Source organism: Thalassophryne amazonica, chromosome 5 (assembly GCF_902500255.1).
Source record: "Thalassophryne amazonica chromosome 5, fThaAma1.1, whole genome shotgun sequence".
Lineage (NCBI taxonomy): Eukaryota > Metazoa > Chordata > Actinopteri > Batrachoidiformes > Batrachoididae > Thalassophryne > Thalassophryne amazonica.
Window position 1 is genome coordinate 17,569,715 of NC_047107.1, and position 22,746 is coordinate 17,592,460.

The window sequence follows — 22,746 nt, forward strand, 5'->3', positions numbered from 1 at the left end:
TCTGCGGTGGAGCTGGTGTGTGTTGAGGAGGTGATTCTTGATCGCTGCATATTTATTTGCAGCGGGGGGTGGGGAGGGGGCTCTGCAGGAGCACGATCAGCGCTTCGTTGCCGTGGACGTAATATTTTGTGTAGGCTGCGGTGATCTCTCAGAGTGAACTGCGCCTTGGATTGTGCAAACCAGGCGGTAGTTTACAGAAGCGTGACTTTGCGCATCCAGAGTGAATCAGCTGGAGAGAAGGTGAAGCGCATGCATGTCTGATCCATGTATGCAGCACCTGTGTGTACATGATCAGAACTGGTAATCAAACCAGCGCGCATGCGAGTGACTGCTTGATCACACAGCCACAGCCCGGTGATTAGAAACACCAGGGTTTTGAAAGAAAAAAAAGGTCTCTCTCTCTCTCTCCCTCCCTCCCTCCCTCCCTTCAAGAGACGGAAAGTTTTAAGTTTCCTTGTGACTTTAAATGCCAATATTTTCTACTTTATGGGGGGGACACAGAATGACTCTGAACTTTGTGATTTGATGTTCCCAGCAACAACAAGGAAGCAGTGTGTCCTGCTGTACATCTAGAAACCTGAGTGCCGTTTGCTTTACCGTTTTGAGAATGGAGCTCATTTCTGCAATGCAATGCAAAAAAACTTTTTACTTTTTTCCCTTCGTTCAGGAATCGTCCTATGCCATGTGACTGGGCCATAAGCTGTAGAAACATATCAAGGATGATCAGTTTTGAGCTTCATGGTAAAAGGCTGTGAATACGTATGTACACATGATTTTCTTTTTAAATTTTTTTTAATAAATTTGCCAAAATCTCAAAAGATCTTCTTTTACACTGTCATTATGGGGTATTGTGTGTTGAGGTTTGAGGGGAAAAGGTGAATTTCGTCCATTTTGTAATAAGGCTGTAACATAAGGTGGAAAAGGTAAAGCGCTGGGAATACTTTCTGGATCCACTGTATACACCACCACACACACACACACACACACACACACACACACACACACACACCACACACACAACACACACCACACAACACGTGTGTATAAGGGGTCGAACAATTATCAGCCTGGCCGATATTCTGCATTTTTTGAAGATATCGGTATCAGCCATTTATAGCGACCAATATGACAGCTCATTTTTGCAGCACTGCAAGTAGCGACTCACTGGACACCAAGTTCCGCCTTCATGCACTGTATGCTACAGAGAGATGAAGAGAGACACTGCTTGCAGTGTGAGAGACTGGAGAGGAGAGGAAGGGGTTCACTCATTTTTCCATGAAACAAAAGCTAAAAGTTCTCATGGAAAGTTTTTAAACAGCACAAGCTGTTTACTGTTACAGATGATCACATGATCATTTGTGTGAACAGCAAAGCAACTTAATGATGTTAAACGATCATCTTCAGTTCAATTTTCAATTTTCATCCAGGTTTATTCTTTAAAGCACAGATTTATAATTAAATTAGTCCAGGTTGAGCTCTTGTTCAAATAAGACAATTATTAAAAGGGGCAATATGTTTAAAAACCTCAGCCACAAGGTGTGCAGCCAGTACACTCTGAGTGCTGGTCCCAAGCCTGGCTAAATAAGTAGGGTTGTATCAGGAAGAGCATCCAGAGTAAAACAAGCCAACATAAAAATTCAGAGTACAAATCAAATTTCCACACCGGATTGGTTGAGACCTAGGTTAACAACGATCGCCACCTGTGCTGTTGCCCAACAGGGTGCCAGTGGAAATTGGGCAACTGCTGGGTGAAGAAGAGGAAAACTAGAAGGGTGGAAGTGAGAGTTGGAACTTTGAATGTTGGCAGTATGACTGGTAAAGGGAGAGAGCTGGCTGATATGAGGGGGGAGAGAAAGGTAGACATATTGTATGTTCAGTGGAAGGGAAGTAAGAGCAGGAGCACAGGCGGGGGGTTGAAGACGTATCATGGTGAAGACAGAAAGAGAAATGGTGCTGGGGTAATTTAAAGGAATAGTATGTTGAGAGTGTGCTGGAGGTTAAGTGTGTGTCTGACAGGGTGATGAGTGTGAAGCTGGAAATTGGAGGCGTGATTATAAATATCATCGGGATGTGTGAATCCCACGGGTAGGTTGTAAGATGAAGGAGAAAGAAGATTTGTGGAATGAGTTAGATGAGGTGGCGGAGAGTGTGCCCAAGCATGAAAGAGTGGTAATAGAAGCTGACTTCAATGGGCATGTTGGTGATGGGAAAAGAGGTGATGAGGAAATAAGGGTATATATGCTATCAAGTACAGGAATCTGGAAGGGCAGATAGTCATTGATCTTGCAAAAAGGATGGAAATGTCTGTGGTGAATACATACTTTAAGAAAAGAGGGAGCACTGGGTGACATAGAATGGAGGAAGGTGCACCCAGGTGGACTACATTCTTTGTAGGGTAGGGTAAGATGGTAAGATAGACAGACATTACAAGTGAAATGAAATGTCTTCACACCAAATCACCTCAGACAAAAATACAATTAATCTACAATTATGAGAAGTTGAATGTAATAGGATTCTGGAGTTGCCTGACAACATCAGACTGTACGGGAGGGCAGAAGATAAGAGGGCAGCCGAATGGTTCACCAAGGCCGTAGAAATTCTTATGGAGGAAAACAGTGGGGCGTTTTGACCTTCGAAGGCTGATAAGCCTGCCGTGATTAGGGTTGAGAGAGAAAAAATTTACAACTCCTGACTGACCAAATCCAATTTATGAGTATTCCCTGGTCTCCGACATCTTCCTTGCAAGTGTAAATTTGCTCCGAGATGTATTGAACTTAGTCTGAGTTCAAGGGTTAACGCAGTCTGAGCATGTATCGCCTGGCCCAACTCATTAATCATGACAGACAGGTGAGGGGTTGTGTTCTGGTAGCACCTATCTTGCCAATTCTCCAGTAGGTCAGGCAGCACAAACCAATAAGCACCAGCCCTCCCACAATAAACCAAATCTAAATAAATCTTTTTTTTTTTTTTTTTTTACTAATAGCCCAATTTCATAGCCTTAAGAGTGTGCATATGAAAAACCTGGATTAATCTTGAACACTACTGTATATATATATATATATATATATATATATTATATATATATATATATATTATATATATATATATATTATAAATGATATTCACGCTTTGCAAGCCTTGCGTTCAACATTTTGGGGGATATTTTTTCAGTATTCACATTTTGCAATTAAGGGTTTGCGGATAATTCATGATTTGCAACTGATTCTCGTTTTGCACCAGGTTCAAACGTTTAAATTCTACCTGAGAACAGGTAGTCTACTGCTCCTTAAGGAGCAGTCTTAATGTCCAGACACCTGTCAATCACATTTCCAATTTTAAACAGGAGTTATTTTGTTTTATCAATAGCACCAAATCCAATGATACACAGCAAAAACATAAACCTTTCAGAAAAGCTTCATGAGAAGTTTGAGCCAGACAACATTCAAGTAACGTATATATTTTAAAACTGGCAAAGTATTTTCCCTATTAAATAATAGTTTCTGTGGTTGGACATTAATATTTTTTGGATCTTTTGGCTGCTCCTGTTGTCGCCGCAGCAAATCAATCGTTTCCATTTCAAACTGTCCTCTACATCTTCCTCTGTCTCACAACAAGGTGCCTGTCCTCCCTCAGCACATCCAAACCTCCTCTTTGGCCTCCCTCTTCTCCTCTTGCCTGGTGGTGCCATCCTCAGCACCCATCTCCTTATATACCCTGGGTCTCTCCTGCACATGTCCAAGCCATCTCAAGCTCACCTCTCTGAGCGTCTCCAAACGGTCAAACCTGAGCTCTCCTGTTATATGTTCATTCTTAAGGGCCCTTCACACATAAAACAAAAGAGGCAGAAACCAGAAGAAAATCCGCAAACCAAAGGCGAAATGGGGAACTATGAAACATTCCACCTGCTGTCGTGAGGGATGTACTGTCACATAGGTGTGCACGACACACCAGCTGTGTTTTTGCGCACGCTCGTGCATGAACACAGTGCGAGCAGCTGGAACGTGTTGCACCACATTGCGACATGCGCGACACATGCATTGCGCCGTGAGCATGCCATTGCTTTTTGCAATGCCGCACTCGTGGGAGCACTCAGACAAATTTCACATCCAGCTCGAAAGTGATTGTCTGCGCACTGTTTTTGTGCTAACAGTGCGATGATGACCACACATTTTGTAAGTGTCCAGCGAGCGGTGTTGGATGTTTGTGGATGTGACCTGGAATTTGGCCGACACCTGCCGCAAGAGGGTTTGAATGTGCTCTCACAGGGCACTGTCTTTCACTGCCGGTATGCGTGAATAATTGTAGCGACAGGTGCACGAGGCGTTGGAGGCAGCTCAGATTTTCATGAATGGCATGCAATTCCTCCTTTGTGTGCTAGTCGGCTTCAGTCGTGTTATGTGTGAAGGGCCCCTAATCATGTCCATCCACATTACTCCCACAGAAAATCACAGCATCTTCAGTGTTGCCTCCTGCTTTTTATGAGCACCAAAGTCTCTGAGCCGCATAACATACACTGAACAAAAATGTAAACTCAACATTTTTGTTTTTGCTCCAATTTTTTTATGAGCTGAACTCAAAGATCTAGACCATTTTCTATATACACAAAGACTTATTTCTCTCAAATATTGTTCACAAATCAGTTTAAATCTGTGTTAGTGAACACTTCTCCTTTGCTGAGAATCCATCCCACCTCACAGGTGGCGCATATCAAGATGGGGATTAGACCAATAAAAGGCCACTCTGAAAAGTTCAATCAGTTTGCCACAGATGCTGCAAGTTTTGAGGGAGCGTGCAATTGTTGTGCTGACTACAGGAATGTCCACCAGAGCTGTTGCCCGTCAACTGAATCTTCATTTCTCTACCATAAGCCATCTTAAAGGAATTTCAGAGAATTTGGCAGTACATCCAACTGACCTCACAACACCAGCCCAGGACCTCCACATAAACAAGCATGTTCACCTCCAAGATCGTCAGACCAGCCACCCGGACAGCTGCTGCAACAAGCAGTTTGCAGAACCAAAGAATTTCAGCATAAACTGTCAGAAACCGTCTCAGGGAAGCTCATCTGCATGCTTGTTGTCCTCATTGGGGTCTCGACCTGACTGCACTTCGTTGTCGTAAGCAGCTTGAGTGGGTAAATGCCGACATTTGATGGTGTTCTCATCATGGATGAATCCCGGTTTTCACTGTTCAGGACTGATGGCAGACCTGTGTGTGGCGTCGTGTGGGTGAGCAGTTTGCTGATGTCAACATTGCAGATCAAGTGGTCCGTGGTGGCGGCAGGGTTATGGTATGGACAGGCGCATGGTATGGACAACGAACACAGGTGCATTTTATTGATGGCATTTTCAATGCACAAAGACAGTGTGATAAGATGAGAAATTCTGTTTAGGAACTCCATTGCCATCTCTCCGCAACATTTCAATGCCTCCACTGGAATGTCATCTGGACCAACTGCTTTCCCACCCTCACAGCTGTCCTTACTTTATTCTTACAAATCCCTTACATGCCCTGATTTACTCTCTCCACATCATCCAGCCTTTTCTCTTCCATTTCCTTCATTCATCAGCTCCTCAAAATATTCCCTTCAACTTCTCAAAACACTCACTTTTCACATTACCGCCTGCATCCTTTACCGCTCTAACCTGCTACATATCTTTTCCAGCTTGGTCCCTTTGCCTTTGTTTTTTCTGCTCTCTGACTATCCCTATTTTTTTTCATCAACCGCTTTCTCATTATGCTTTCCTGAAATCTTTGTTCCCCCACCAAGTTTCCTGGTCTTCCTTCCACAGTCTAGATGTCACTCCCAGGACCTTCCTAGCTGTCTCCCTCACACATCTGCAGTACCTCTCCAGTGGTCAAAAACTGCTTCACCTCCTTTAAGCTTCCACCATCTGAGCCTTTGTTCAGCTCTCACTTCATTTCTTCATCTCTAGAGTCATCCTACAAACCACCAACCAATGCTGCCTAGCTACACTTTCCCCTACCGCCACCTTACAGTCTCCAATTGCTTTTAAGTTGCATCTCCTACAAAGAATATAGTCTACCTGTGTGCACTTTCCTCCATTCTTGTGTGTCAACCTGTGCTCCTGCTTTTTCTGAAAGTAAGTATTCACCATAGCCCTTTCCATCTTTTTTTTTTTTGCAAAATCTGCTATCATCTTCCCTTCCACATCCCTGCCCTTGATATCAACATCTACCAATTACTTTCTCATCAACTCTGTTCCCTTCACCAACATGCCCACTGAAGTCCACTCCAATCACCACTCTTTCACACTTGGGCATACTTTCCACCCCTCATCTAACTCACTCCAGAAATCTTTCTACTTCATCTCGCAACCTACCTGAGGGGCATATACATTGGTGACATTTCATCACCCAATCAATTTCCAACATCACACATCACCTTGTCACACTCACTTTACCTCCAACACACTCCAACACATATTCAACCTTTAAAATGACCCAAACATCATTTCTCCTCCAATTTACACCATGATACTACAACTTGAAGCCACCTCTGATGCTCCTGGCCTTACTTCCCTTCCACACACAGTATGGTGACCTTTCTCCTCTCATATATTATCCAACTCATTCCCTTCAACGGTCTTACTGCAAACACTCAAAGTCCCAACTCTCACTTCCCAATTTCCGCCAGCACCCTCTTGGGCCATGTCACCGGTGGTGATCGTTGTTAACCCGGGCCTCGGCTGATCAGGCATAGAAATTCAATTTTGTATTCTGCATGGTTTTATCTGCTTTTTTTTTTTTACTACACCGAATGCCATTTCTGACACGATGACCGTATTCATTTACTCCAGGCTTGGGACTAGCACTCATTACTGGCTGCACATCCCAAGTGACTGAAATTTGACAAAATTTCAGGTAACACCCTGCCTTCCTTTTACCCTCATTTATTCAGGGCTTTTGGATAAATGCTTAAAATATCAGTCTAGTAAGCCGAAGTGATAGAGGTAGTTTCCTGCTGCTGTAATACTTCCTGATGCAGACAGTTTGGCTTCTCACAGAGAAATAAATAATTGTCCAACTTCAGAGAATAATAAACAACAAACAAACCTGAGAATTCTGCTTGAATTAAGGAAAACAAATCCAGACCTAAAAGAGACAGAGAGAAGAAGATGAACACTGGCAGCATCTCAGAAGTGGAGAGATGATCACTTCCTCCAGCGGACTCACTTTGAATCTCTGCGGGGATGGTGGCCAGCGTGGATGGTGGAAGGGGACTGCATAGTCAGCCAGCGCTGAGGCCAGGTACGGTGCATCCAGGGCTGAAACGTTTGGCACTTGCATAGTGGAAGGCTGGTAGGTCAACACTCTAACAGAAAACAGAATAATAATATCCTTGCTGTCTACAAAACTGTCCCTCCACTGTGGAAGAAGACGCATGCTCGCTCACCCCTTCCCATGCAGCTCCTCAGTTTTGGAAAGGTACAGGCAACGCTTCTTTAATGGCGGGTCGGCCTCCTCTTCATCAGAGGAGGAGCTTTCCTGGGTTAAATCAATGACATCAGCCTTCTTGGTGGACTCCGTTAAAGGGGGGGCACTGACGTCTGACGCAAAGGAGCTGAAACAGGAACCATATTATACACAGATGAAACTCTTGAACATCATTCTAACTTGACAGAGATTGCAAACATTTGAAACGTGATTTCAGGATTACGCAGCGTTAGAACACTTGACAGCTTCAATTAAACATTATTTAGCGCACTCAACATATTTCTATTTTTTTGTCCGAACTTTGTAACACTACTCATGAAATCAAGCAAGACATACTGAACTCTAAACACATGATGAGTCAAACTCAAGGCATCTTTAATTCTTAGGAATTAATTTCCTTAAAAAAAAAAAATTGCTTTGGGTCTCTAGAAACAAGTTTGGGTGAGGCAGATTCTACTTTGGAGAAACCAGTCAATGAGCGTGAAGTCTGGTAGAATTGGAAGCTGAACCACAGAAAAAGGGTCAGTGTTGGGGTTGTTACTCAAATGTAATTACACATTATTTGCTAATTTAAATATAACACAATGCTAAAATACCCTTGACTGTATGTGTCTTTATAATTTGCAGTCTTTAATGAATTATTAAGATCCCATTGTCTTACGTACAATTTGTACATGTTCAATAAAGCCCTTCTATCAATCAATCAAAAACAATATTTATGTTTTTAACGGGAAGCTGCAGAGAGACACATCTGTGTAGGAAGGGGTGGGCGCTGTGTGTGACTGGCCAATCACAGAGCGTGAAGACAGTCAGTTAGCCAATCAGGTTTTTGTGTGTAAACGCAGCATAAGAAGGCGAAGTACAGTTTCTTGAGTGTAAACTCTACTGTTCCACTCCACCTTGAAGCTGTGACTGGTGGTCCAACAGACAAACATGCACTGTGGACAATTCCCACAAACCAGCTACAGAGCCTAGAGTTATAGGCTCATGGGTGTCGAGGTGGCTGCCCTCAGTAGTCTAACCCTTGCACGTCACTCAGTTGTGCAAACTGCCGACTGCAGACAGATTTACTGTACCGCACAGCAACACACCACTTTGTATTTCTTAATAACTGATGTCAACCACAACACATTCAGTGATATGAAAATGTTTACATAGCCTCAACTGGATTCATCTAATGGCCCGGTCAACATGGCACTTAACGAAGGGCAAAGAAGCCCAAACCAAACAAGGAATGATTCATTCAGGTTCATTCAGCTTGGGACTCCGGCGAGGGCGGTCGCATCGCTTCCTCTCTGAGTTAACCCTTGAACTCGGGACGTAAGTTGGATAACATCTCGGCGCAAATGTACGCCTTGCAAAGGAAGATGTCGGAGGCCAGGGAATACTCAAATTAGATATGGCCAGTCAGAGGAGCTGCAAATGTGTTTCTCTGCTCAACCCTAAACATGGCAGGCTTATCAGCCTCTGAAGGCCAAAACGCCCTGCTGTTTTCCTCCAGAAGAATTTCTACGGCCTTGGTGAGCCATTGGCTGCCCTCTTATCTTGTGTCCTCCCCAACAGTCTGATGTTGTTAAGGCAACATACAGACATTATGCATACACTGACAGAAACTGATACAAACTCATCTGACTGATATGAACTCATCTCATCTGCACACTATGACACACGCCCCATCCTCCCCCCCCACCCCTACCCCCGCTTGCCTCCGCCATGATTTGTGACTTTTACTTTTTTCCCTTCGTTCAGGAATGTGTGACTGGGCCATAAAGAAAACTAACTGCAAAAATGATTGCTTGTATGAACAGTAATACTGTGATTTAGTTCAACCATTATTTATTTATGGTCTCTGAAAGTGGGACAATATGCTGTACCTGCAACCAGGAATGCCTAAACTCAACTATCTGCCTGCCCCCCCTTTTTTTTTTTAATAAAGTTGCATAAACACCCAAATAATAATAATAATAATTTTTTAAATCAGAGTTGATTCAATCCCATGCTGTAAATCAAATTAATTTCACAACAAATACATTGTACAAAAGCAAAAAATAATGGGTTTTCACAAGGTTTTCTTGTTGCTTTCATGACATCAGTGTGCACTGGTCTTTCCAGAGTTCCACAAACTGTACCGGCTGACCCACAATAACTTTTGTTTTGAGGAATTATTAATTTTTTGCAATTCATTAATCATTTTATCCATGCACTCACCTCTTCCCGCCAAATAAGTAGGAGGTGCATGACAATGTCAATTGTGAGTTTGCAGTAGAAGTTGCACATAAGACGGAATGGAGCTGACACCATCTGACACTGAAAGAGTGAGTTATTTTTGATGAAATGGGACATTTTATTCAAATATATGTGAGGCGGACGGTCAACAAAAGTATTATGGCTGCTCAATCATGCATCTGCCCACCCAGTTTTCAGGTAGAATTTTGGGTATCATAAATGACTAATTCCTAAATGGTTAAAATATTATTAAATCCCTTCACTACATACAAGCTCACAGATTATTTAATGTCCACTCCATTGAGGTGGCAAAAAGAGGAAAAATTAGAAAAACATTGCGTTGCTGTCCAACTATGCTTAAACCTGATTGGGTATACTCAGGTTCATATATACAGTTGTATGTAACAGTTTGGGCACCCCCTGATGATTTCCATGATTTTCCTTTTTAAATCATTGGTTGTTTGGATCCAGCAATTTCAGTTAAATATATCATATAGCAGACAAACCACTGATATTTGAGAAGTTGAAATGAAGTTTATAGGATTACCGAAAGTATGCAATAATTCTTTAAACAAAATTAGGTAGGTGTATAAATTTGGGCACCCGAACAGAAAAATACATCAATATTTAGTAGATCCTCCTTGTTGCAGAAATAACAGCCTCTAAAAGCTTCCTATAGCTTCCAATGAGAGTCTGGATTCTGGGTGAATGTATTTTGGACAATTCTTCTTTACAAAACATCTCAGTTTGTTGGTTTCCGAGCATGGACAGCCTGCTTAAATTCACACCACAGATTTTCAATAATATTCAGGTCTGGGGACTGAGATGGCCATTCCAGAACATTGTACTTGTTCCTCTGCATGAATGCCCTAGTAGATTTGGAGCAGGTTTAGGGTCGTTGTCTTGTTGAAAGATCCAGCCCCGGTGCAACTTCAACTTTGTCACTGATTCATGAACATTGTTCTCAAGAATCTGCTGATATTGACTGGAATCCATGTAACCCTCAACTTTAACAAGACTCCCAGTACCTGCACTGGCAACACAGCCACACAGCATGATGGAACCACCTCCAAATTTTACTGTAGCAAATGTTTTTCTTGGAATGCTGTGTTCTTTTCAGCCATGGATACCGCCCCTTGTTATGTCCAATAACTCAATAGTTTCATGAGTCCACAGCACCTTATTCCAAAATGAAGCTGGCTTGTCCAAATGTCCAACTCTGTTTGTGGTGTGTACGCAGAAAAGGCTTCCTCTGCATTACAGCATCATTCAGCATCTCTTTGTGCAAAGTGTGCTGTATAGTTGAACGATGCACAGACACGCTATCTGCAGCAAGATCATGTTGTAGGTCTTTGGAGCAGGTCTGTGGGTTGACTACAACCCCTGGCAATAATTATGGAATCACCGGCCTCGGAGGATGTTCATTCAGTTGTTTAATTTTGTAGAAAAAAAAGCAGATCACAGACATGACACAAAACTAAAGTCATTTCAAATGGCAACTTGCTGGCTTTAAGAAACACTATAAGAAATCAGGAAAAAAAAAAAAATTGTGGCAGTCAGTAACGGTTACTTTTTTAGACCAAGCAGAGGGAACAAAATATGGACTCACTCAATTCTGAGTAATAAATTATGGGATCACCCTGTAAATTTTCATCCCCAAAACTAACACCTGCATCAAATCAGATCTGCTCGTTAGTCTGCATCTAAAAAGGAGTGATCACACCTTGGAGAGCTGTTACACCAAGTGGACTGACATGAATCATGGCTCCAACACGAGAGATGTCAATTGAAACAAAGGAGAGGATTATCAAACTCTTAAAAGAGAGTAAATCATCACGCAATGTTGCAAAAGATGTTGGTTGTGCACAGTCAGCTGTGTCTAAACTCTGGACCAAATACAAACAACATGGGAAGGTTGTTAAAGGCAAACATGCTGGTAGACCAAGGAAGACGTCAAAGCATCAAGACAGAAAACGTAAAGCAATATGTCTCGAAAATTGAAAATGTACAACAAAACAAATGAGGAACGAATGGGAGGAAACTGGAGGAAACTGGAGTCAACGTCTGTGACTGAACTGTAAGAAACCGCCTAAAGGAAATGGGATTTACATACAGAAAAGCTAAACGAAAGCCATCATTAACACCTAAACAGGAAAAAACAAGGTTACAATGGGCTAAGGAAAAGCAATCGTGGACTGTGGATGACTGGATGAAAGTCATATTCAGTGATGAATCTCGAATCTGCATTGGGCAAGGTGATGATGCTGTAACTTTTGCTTGGTGCGTTCCAATGAGATTTATAAAGATGACTGCCTGAAGAGAACATGTAAATGTCCACAGTCGATGATATGGGGCTGCATGTCAGGTAAAGGCACTGGGGAGATGGCTGTCATTACATCATCAATAAATGCACAAGTTTACGTTGATATTTTGGACACTTTTCTTATCCCATCAATTGAAAGGATGTTTGGGGATGATGAAATCATTTTTCAAGATGATAATGCAGCTTGCCATAGAGCAAAATCTGTGAAAACATTCCTTGCAAAAAGACACATAGGGTCAATGTCATGGCCTGCAAATAGTCCGGATCTTAATCCAATTGAAAATCTTTGGTGGAACTTGAAGAAAATGGTCCATGACAAGGCTCCAACCTGCAAAGCTGATCTGGCAACAGCAATCAGAGAAAGTTAGAGCCAGATTGATGAAGAGTACTGTTTGTCACTCATTAAGTCCATGCCTCAGAGACTGCAAGCTGTTATAAAAGCCAGAGGTGGTGCAACAAAATACTAGTGATGTGTTGGAGCCTTTTGTTTTTCATGATTCCATAATTTTTTCCTCAGAATTGAGTGATTCCATATTTTTTCCCTCTGCTTGGTCTAAAAAAGTAACCGTTACTGACTGCCACAATTTTATTTTCCTGATTTCTTATAGTGTTTCTTAAAGCCAGAAAGTTGCCATTTGAAATGACTACTTTTGTGTCATGTCTGTGATCTGCTTTTTTTCTATAAAATTAAACAACTGAATGAACATCCTCCGAGGCCGGTGATTCCATAATTTTTGCCAGGGGTTGTATGACTGTTCTCACCATCCTTCGCTTCAGCTTATCTGAGATTTTACTTGGCCTGCCACTTCGGGCCTTAACTAGTACTGTGCCTGTGGTCTTCCATTTCCTCACTATGTTCCTCACAGTGGAAACTGACAACTGAAATCTCTGAGACAGCTTTTTGTATCCTTTCTAAAACATGATGTTGACCAATCTTTGTTTTCAGGTCATTTGAGAGTTGTTTAGCGGCTCCCCATGTTGCCATTCACTAGAAGAGATGCAAAGAGGAGAAACATTTGCAGATGGCCACCTTAACTACCCTTTCTCATGATTGGATTCACCTGTGTAAGGAGGTCAAAGGTCAATGAGCTTACCAAACCAGTTTTGTGTTCCAATAATTACCGCTAAATGTATTCAAATCAATAAAATGACAAGGGTGCCCAAATTTATGCACCTGCCAAATTTGGTTTAAATAATTATTGCACACATTCTTTAAATACTAGAAACTTCATTTCATTCTCAAATATCAGTGTGTTCGTCTGCTATATGATATATTTAACTGAAAATTCTGATCCAGACAACCAATGATTTATAAAGGAAAATCCTGAAAATGATCAGGGGTGCCCAAACTTTTGCATACAACTGTATTTGGACTTTTGTTTGTTTGTTTTAGTTGAAAGTAAAGAATATATGTAAACTTTCACCAATTACAACCAAATATTTGAGATCAAAATTAATTGGGCAGTAGTGTGTTGACCAGTTTCCATTTTTGCTAAGTGCCAATGCAAAATACTCACTGTACCTTCAAGCCAGCATTAAAAACAGCTGATTTAGTCATGACACTTAACTGCCAAGTTGTATGTCCCTAATGGAGTACGTGCTATACAAAACCCACCGTATGAAATTTTGAGTGTAAATGGGACACGGGAACATTTGATAAAAGATCAGTTCATTTGATTAAATAAATAAATCTGTATTTGACAGTGTGGAAAACATGAACACACAAAAATGTACTTACGCTCAATTTTTAAAATTGCATGTGTGGGGACCTTGACTGCCTCCTTCTTAGGTCTCATTGGACACCAAGTTCCATCCTCTTGGAACTTTATTTCATCCACGTCCGAACAGTCATTCAGGATTTCTAAGAATAAACTGAAGAAAAAGAATTACCAATGTGAACAACTGTACAATAATTAGCTTAATGATTTTAAATGGGCCTCCTCAAATACAAATTCATCAACAACACACTTTTAATTTGTACAATTCTAAATTTTTCTGTCAGGTTGGGTCACCACACCATTCCCCACCTTAAGGAAACCTCCCCAAGTCACAGCTGGCAACCACTATGGTGGTTATGTTAGGGACTGCTATGTCCCTAAGGGCTTGTCACACTGCGATAGCTGAACGAAGGAAAAAAGTCATAAAGTCACAAATCGCTGAGAGAAAGTGGACGAATGAGCGTCCACTTCTCTCATCACCGAAAAGCCTGCGAGTCCAGAGCGCATAAAATAACAAAACAGAATTGAAACTAACAAACGAAAACAAAAGAAAATAAAGCAAACGGTGACCATGACACTTTAAACAAAATCAAAATAAAACATCCATGATGACGTGACTCGACAGCAGGTTTGAGACCGAGTGCCAGTCTGTGGTGTCTGCGGCACCTGCAGGTGCGAGATCTGGTTCTCTTGACAACAGGCTTGTCTTCACAACAAAGTGTGTGCACACACACATTCCAGCCAGAGATGGCTGTATCTGCTAGATGGAAAAGCACTACAGAAAGGCAGTTTATTCTTCTTCTTTGATAACATTTCTGATGATCGCAGGCTGTTAGCTGTCATCTTTGCCATTGTGAAGAAGAAACTGGAAGTAAGCAAACCCATTTTGTTCAGTCTTAATATCATTCATTGTTTAATTTAGGTGATGTGATCACTGATAAGTAAGCACTGAAGAGTCATTTGTTTTACATTTCATTTCAGGAACAAGCTTAAATTAATCAAGCAGGTGCCCATAACCGTGTACACACATGGGCATGTCTGTCCTTGGGCTTTTCCAGTTACTTGGGTCATGAGCACTGAGGTGCATATGAGCTGAATTATGCACATTTCATAACCATAGCATTGCAGTTAGTATGGGGAAAAGAAAATCACGTTTTTCCATATTGATCAGACATTTACCAAATTATGTAATTTAATAGTGATACTAGTTTGAAGATGATCCTGATCATGACTTAAACCTGAAGAAACTTGAGTATTCAAGTTACACTTTTGTTTTTTTATTTGGAAAAAAACAAAAAACAAAACACTTTCTATGGAACGCTAGAAACTCCTACACAAATATAATTCATTATGATTACTGCTGTAGCAGCAGTGCATTATTTTGGACTTCTATTGTGAAATGCCAGGATGGAAAGTCTGTCTGTTCCTCCTTTGCATCTCCTTGAAAACCCTCTGCCAAGTTTCTGAAGCATTCTTCAGTAGCCCAAACAGCAGTTTGATAGGCATGTTTTTGGCATTCTAATGTGTCTTTTATCAGATCTGGCCATAAAGTATAACGATCCAAATCTCACCATTGATGGGACATTAATTTTATGGTTTATGGATTACGGTTTTACTGTACAGCCTCAGTTGTAGATGGCATTCCCTGACAATGCATTTAGTACGCTTCACACAAGTCTCCTCAAGTAATCATTTGTTTGACCATAAGTAATTACAGTGGTACCCAAAGATCCCCTGAATACGCCTAGTGCCAAATTGTGACTTACCAACAGTTCACATTGGAAGCAACAGGATCTGAAAGACTCAGAACTTCGTTCTGCAGAGACACTGCCATAGACAAACACCTCTCTCTCTAATGAATGAGTAAAAACAAAAAAAACCCACACTACTTCATCAGATGCGCAATACGCTCCCCCAATTACCGTTATGATGACGATGACCTGTACACTAACTGTCTAAATAAAAACCTGTCACCATTAAATACAAAACGAGCTAAATATTGATTTAATCCTTTTTCCACATTTCTCTACATGTACACTCAGTTTGGATTATGTGCTGCCGTGTACCTGAAAAAACCTACTTGAAACACCTTGCGTGGAACGTTTTAATACATACGTAGGTACATTAAGTACACTGTGGACTCACAGCAGTTTTGTCCTTCTTTCTATCAATTATATAATCCAGAGTTTGACACAGACCTCAATGTGGCGCTCCGGTCAAAAGAAGACATAAAAAGAGTGAGTTTTCGGAAGAGGACAACAGCCATGTCACTTTTTTCAGTCCGTGAAAAGTTTTTTAACAAATCTATTTAACTTTTCATGGCTATCAGTTGTTTTCCAGACATAGAAAGGCCAGTGAAATATATTTGTCCAGTGATGTCACTTTTCTGCAGATTTAGCTGAAGCTGCCTGTGAAAGACAGGGAAATGCACGTACACACACACGTGCACCCACACAAGACAAATGCAAACTGACGAGTATGAAAAAACAACCATTTAATATTCAGCTTGTTTTGTTTGCTCCCTCAGTGCGTGAACAGTGAGGAAATATGGCGACAAACAGCTCAAAATCCAGCACATCAAAAAAGCGGTAGATGTTCTTGGAAATGTGACTGTAGCACATAAACTCCACGTGAGACAACACCACCACACAAGGGCAGCTGAAAAAGGTACACAGAAAGGTGTTGTCATGTCACATCTGTGGATCAGGTGTATTTTAAGTTGCACGACAGATTCACAATTGTTGTGTGTAAAGGGGGCCCTAAGAAAAACACTGAAACCTGTGCTTCAGCTCCTCAATAGTAACATGACTCGTTATGTGGTACAGAGCATGCCAGATAAACATTTGTTTAAGCACCTTTTAACAATGGTTTTATAGCATCCAACAGTTTGATTAGAACAACCTATCAATTATGTAATTATGTTGAAACTAACCCATCAATTATGAGACTCTCATACGTAGCCTTCTTGTCACACACAGGACAGATCCACGTCGGCTTCTTCTCATTCATCTGCAGGTAGAGTGCAGCATCAAAACACTGTAGGTGAGAGCAGGTCACCGCCCGACACGGCACCGTTAGACGCATCTTACCCAGCTGGAAGAGAAAACATGATGACGGTCAAGCAGTGTTTCTCCTAAACAAAACCCCTTTAATACCAGTTATGATTTCTTCAACCATAATCCTGCCTTACATCTTCCCATCTGCGATCACACACAACTGATGGTAATAATCCACTAATACACGTAAAAGCTGCAAATCTGAACACAGACATTTAGGTTTGTAAACATGTAAATCAGAATCAGAGTCAGTTATGATCCTAAGTTGATTGATTGGGCTTTGTTTCAGACTGATCGACATTAGGTCAACCAGGACTTGATGCTGCAGTTCCTCCCTGCACCACTAGAGCAGCTTGCTAGATAGGTTGAGAAACTACTGGATTCTGATCCTGCCCAGTGGGTTCCATACAGTACTGCTGCTTATCGGAAAGAAACGCCACTAGACGTGAGGATCAGCATTAACCTAGATTTCAGGTATGTTGTCTCTCAAATGCTGAAATATGTTGTGAATTATTTGAGTGTAAATGCATTTGTAAGTTTCAAACTGGCGTGTCACAATTTTGGCAGACTTATAGTTGGAACCATATACGCCACACGCACATTTCATTAGCTGTTAGCTTATTGTTTAGCAGACAGTCACTGCAGAAATTATTTTAATCTTATGTTGTGCCAGCTAATGTCTACAACCCCAATTCCAATGAAGTTGGGACATTGTGTGAAATGTAAATAAAAACAGAATACAATGATTTGTAAATCCTCTTCAACCTATATTCAACTGAATACACCACAAAGACAAGACATTTAATGCTCAAACTGATGAACTTGTTGGACTATTTTTTCATGCAGTTATTTACAAAGTGGTGATCCTCGCCCCATCTTTGCTTGTGAATGGCTGACCCTTTTGGGGATGCTCCTTTTATACCCAATCATGGTACTCACCTGTTTCCAATTAACCTGTTCACCTGTGGAATGTTTCAAACAGGTGTTCTTTGAGCATTCATCAACTTTCCCAGTTTTTTGTTGCCCCGTCCCAGCTTTTTTGAAACGTGTTGCAGGCATCCATTTCAAAATGAGCAAATATTTGCACAAAAACAATAAAGTTTCAACATTAAATATCTTGTCTTTGTGGTGTATTCAACTGAATACAGGATGAAGAGGATTTGCAAATTATTGTATTCTGTTTTATTCATATTTTACACAACGTCCCAACTTTACTGGAATTGGGGTTGTATTCTGGCTAGCAAGTCCTTACAAAATCATGTCCAATCAACTGAATTCACCCCAGGTGGACTCCAATTAAAGGCCAGGTCACACAGCACTTAATGAAGGGCAACAAAGCTCAAACAAAACAAGAAATCTGGACTTTCATTGGCAGTGTTTATCCTTCACGCAGCTTTGTTCCTGCAACTGGTGCTTCGTCAGAATTTTTAAACTGTTGCAAAATTTGAAGGAATGCTTCCAAAAACCTCAATTCGTCCGTATTTCATATTGCTGTCGTTCTTGATGGTTTTTTTTTTATTGCTTGCTTAGTTTTTGTAATGTCAGCATTTACAACCCCTGGCAATAATTATGGAATCACCGGCCTCGGAGGATGTTCATTCAGTTGTTTAATTTTGTAGAAAAAAAAAGCAGATCACAGACATGACACAAAACTAAAGTCATTTCAAATGACAACTTTCTGGCTTTAAGAAACACTGTAAGAAATCAGGAAAAATAATTGTGGCAGTCAGTAACGGTTACTTTTTTAGACCAAGCAGAGGGAAAAAAATATGGACTCACTCTATTCTGAGTGAAACAACTGAATGAACATCCTCCGAGGCCGGTGATTCCATAAATTTTGCCAGGGGTTGTAGTTTGACTTCGTCGACCAGCTGAATGTTTTCATACAGTAGAGAAGCCAGTTTGTGAGCTCTGCTGTCGTAGAGAGATGAAGCTCCTCTGCGGTGGAGCTGGTGTGTGTTGAGGAGGTGATTCTTGATCGCTGCATATTTATTTGCAGCGGGGGGTGGGGAGGGGGCTCTGCAGGAGCACGATCAGCGCTTCGTTGCCGTGGACGTAATATTTTGTGTAGGCTGCGGTGATCTCTCAGAGTGAACTGCGCCTTGGATTGTGCAAACCAGGCGGTAGTTTACAGAAGCGTGACTTTGCGCATCCAGAGTGAATCAGCTGGAGAGAAGGTGAAGCGCATGCATGTCTGATCCATGTATGCAGCACCTGTGTGTACATGATCAGAACTGGTAATCAAACCAGCGCGCATGCGAGTGACTGCTTGATCACACAGCCACAGCCCGGTGATTAGAAACACCAGGGTTTTGAAAGAAAAAAAAGGTCTCTCTCTCTCTCTCTCCCTCCCTCCCTCCCTCCCTTCAAGAGACGGAAAGTTTTAAGTTTCCTTGTGACTTTAAATGCCAATATTTTCTACTTTATGGGGGGGACACAGAATGACTCTGAACTTTGTGATTTGATGTTCCCAGCAACAACAAGGAAGCAGTGTGTCCTGCTGTACATCTAGAAACCTGAGTGCCGTTTGCTTTACCGTTTTGAGAATGGAGCTCATTTCTGCAATGCAATGCAAAAAAAACTTTTTTACTTTTTTCCCTTCGTTCAGGAATCGTCCTATGCCATGTGACTGGGCCATAAGCTGTAGAAACATATCAAGGATGATCAGTTTTGAGCTTCATGGTAAAAGGCTGTGAATACGTATGTACACATGATTTTCTTTTTAAATTTTTTTTTAATAAATTTGCCAAAATCTCAAAAGATCTTCTTTTACACTGTCATTATGGGGTATTGTGTGTTGAGGTTTGAGGGGAAAAGGTGAATTTCGTCCATTTTGTAATAAGGCTGTAACATAAGGTGGAAAAGGTAAAGCGCTGGGAATACTTTCTGGATCCACTGTATACACCACACACACACACACACACACACACACACACACACACACACACACACACACACACACACACACACACACGTGTGTATAAGGGGTCGAACAATTATCAGCCTGGCCGATATTCTGCATTTTTTGAAGATATCGGTATCAGCCATTTATAGCGACCAATATGACAGCTCATTTTTGCAGCACTGCAAGTAGCGACTCACTGGACACCAAGTTCCGCCTTCATGCACTGTATGCTACAGAGAGATGAAGAGAGACACTGCTTGCAGTGTGAGAGACTGGAGAGGAGAGGAAGGGGTTCACTCATTTTTCCATGAAACAAAAGCTAAAAGTTCTCATGGAAAGTTTTTAAACAGCACAAGCTGTTTACTGTTTACAGATGATCACATGATCATTTGTGTGAACAGCAAAGCAACTTAATGATGTTAAACGATCATCTTCAGTTCAATTTTCAATTTTCATCCAGGTTTTATTCTTTAAAGCACAGATTTATAATTAAATTAGTCCAGGTTGAGCTCTTGTTCAAATAAGACAATTATTAAAAGGGGCAATATTGTTTAAAAACCTCAGCCACAAGGTGTGCAGCCAGTACACTCTGAGTGCTGGTCCCAAGCCTGGCTAAATAAGTAGGGTTGTATCAGGAAGAGCATCCAGAGTAAAACAAGCCAACATAAAAATTCAGAGTACAAATCAAATTTCCACACCGGATTGGTTGAGACCTAGGTTAACAACGATCGCCACCTGTGCTGTTGCCCAACAGGGTGCCAGTGGAAATTGGGCAACTGCTGGGTGAAGAAGAGGAAAACTAGAAGGGTGGAAGTGAGAGTTGGAACTTTGAATGTTGGCAGTATGACTGGTAAAGGGAGAGAGCTGGCTGATATGAGGGGGGAGAGAAAGGTAGACATATTGTATGTTCAGTGGAAGGGAAGTAAGAGCAGGAGCACAGGCGGGGGGTTGAAGACGTATCATGGTGAAGACAGAAAGAGAAATGGTGCTGGGGTAATTTTAAAGGAATAGTATGTTGAGAGTGTGCTGGAGGTTAAGTGTGTGTCTGACAGGGTGATGAGTGTGAAGCTGGAAATTGGAGGCGTGATTATAAATATCATCGGTGAATATGTCCCACGGGTAGGTTGTAAGATGAAGGAGAAAGAAGATTTGTGGAATGAGTTAGATGAGGTGGCGGAGAGTGTGCCCAAGCATGAAAGAGTGGTAATAGAAGCTGACTTCAATGGGCATGTTGGTGATGGGAAAAGAGGTGATGAGGAAATAATGGGTATATATGCTATCAAGTACAGGAATCTGGAAGGGCAGATAGTCATTGATCTTGCAAAAAGGATGGAAATGTCTGTGGTGAATACATACTTTAAGAAAAGAGAGGAGCACTGGGTGACATAGAATGGAGGAAGGTGCACCCAGGTGGACTACATTCTTTGTAGGGTAGGGTAAGATGGTAAGATAGACAGACATTACAAGTGAAATGAAATGTCTTCACACCAAATCACCTCAGACAAAAATACAATTAATCTACAATTATGAGAAGTTGAATGTAATAGGATTCTGGAGTTGCCCTGACAACATCAGACTGTACGGGAGGGCAGAAGATAAGAGGGCAGCCGAATGGTTCACCAAGGCCGTAGAAATTCTTATGGAGGAAAACAGTGGGGCGTTTTGACCTTCGAAGGCTGATAAGCCTGCCGTGATTAGGGTTGAGCAGAGAAACAAATTTACAACTCCTCTGACTGACCAAATCCAATTTATGAGTATTCCCTGGTCTCCGACATCTTCCTTTGCAAAGTGTAAATTTGCTCCGAGATGTTATTGAACTTACGTCTGAGTTCAAGGGTTAACGCAGTCTGAGCATGTATCGCCTGGCCCAACTCATTAATCATGACAGACAGGTGAGGGGTTGTGGTTCTGGTAGCACCTATCTTGCCAATTCTCCAGTAGGTCAGGGCAGCACAAACCAATAAGCACCAGCCCTCCCACAATAAAACCAAATCTAAATAAATCTTCAACATCCTCCACAGAAAGTGGTACCAAGCATGCAACATGTCACTTTTCCCAAGTGTTGAGAACAAACCACGCAAGGTAAGTTCCATCTGGGCAGGCAGGGTCCACCAGCCCTGATTTCCTTGTTGAAAAAATGGTGTCAATAGCATCCAGAGACCAGCTGATCAATTCCATGATTAATCCAAATATAGTTCGAAGAATTCACAGTCTGGCGACGTTGGGACTTTTGAAGGTTGGAGCAGAGATAGAAAAGCACAGAGGGAGAGGGGAGAAGAGAGAGGAGATGTGACTGCCCTCGCCGGAGTCCCAAGCACCGAGTCCCAAGGATATGCAAGCTAAAAGCAATTGGAGACTGTAAGGTGGTGGCAGGAGAGAGTGTAGCTACACAGCATAGGATGGTGGTTTTTAGGAGGACTTTAGAGGTGAAGAAGAGGAAGAGAGTGAGAACTCAAAGGATCATTTAGTGGAAGCTGAAGAAGAAAGACTGTCTTGAGACATTCAGTGGGCAGGTGAGATAGGCACAGGATGGAGGGTAAGCAATTTTGGACAACTGGAAAAGTGCTGCAGATGTGGTGAGGGAGATGGTGAGGAAGGTTCTGGGTGTGACATCTGGACAGGGGAAGGAAGACAAGCAGACTTGGTGATGGAATGATGTTCAGGAAAGTATAAAGAGAAAAACGTTGGGACAGTCAGAGAGATGAAGAAAGCAGACAGTGGTACAAAGAGATGCGGTGTACTGTGAAAAGAGAAGTGGCAAAAGCTAAGGAAAAAGGCATTTAGCGAGCTGTACGAGACGTTGAATAGTAAAGAAGGAGAAAAGGACTGGTACCGATTCGCCAGACAAAGGGACCGAGCTGGAAAGGATGTGCAGCAAGTTTGGGTGGCAAAGTATACAGATAGTAAAGTGCTGACAAGTGAGGAGAGTGTGCTGAGAAGGTGGAGGGAATATGTTGAGAAGCTGATAGATGAGGTTTATGGATGTACTGAGGGGGGAAATGCAGGACGTTGGTGTGACAGAGGAAGATCCACAGGACAGGGTGAGATGGAAACGATTGA

The 22,746-nt window shown here is 41.8% G+C and overlaps 1 protein-coding gene across 1 annotated transcript in view; it reads right to left on the bottom strand.

Moving 5' to 3' along the window:
- The window catches only part of pias2 (protein inhibitor of activated STAT, 2), a 60,128-nt gene that overhangs the window by 22,425 nt on the left and 14,957 nt on the right, over positions 1-22,746 (bottom strand). The window contains exons 9-11 of the mRNA XM_034169536.1: positions 16,658-16,818; positions 13,746-13,879; positions 5,726-5,731 (exon numbers count right to left, since the gene is read on the bottom strand). Of these exons, the coding sequence (XP_034025427.1) occupies positions 5,726-5,731; positions 13,746-13,879; positions 16,658-16,818 (301 nt within the window). The remainder of the gene's footprint in view (positions 1-5,725; positions 5,732-13,745; positions 13,880-16,657; positions 16,819-22,746) is intronic.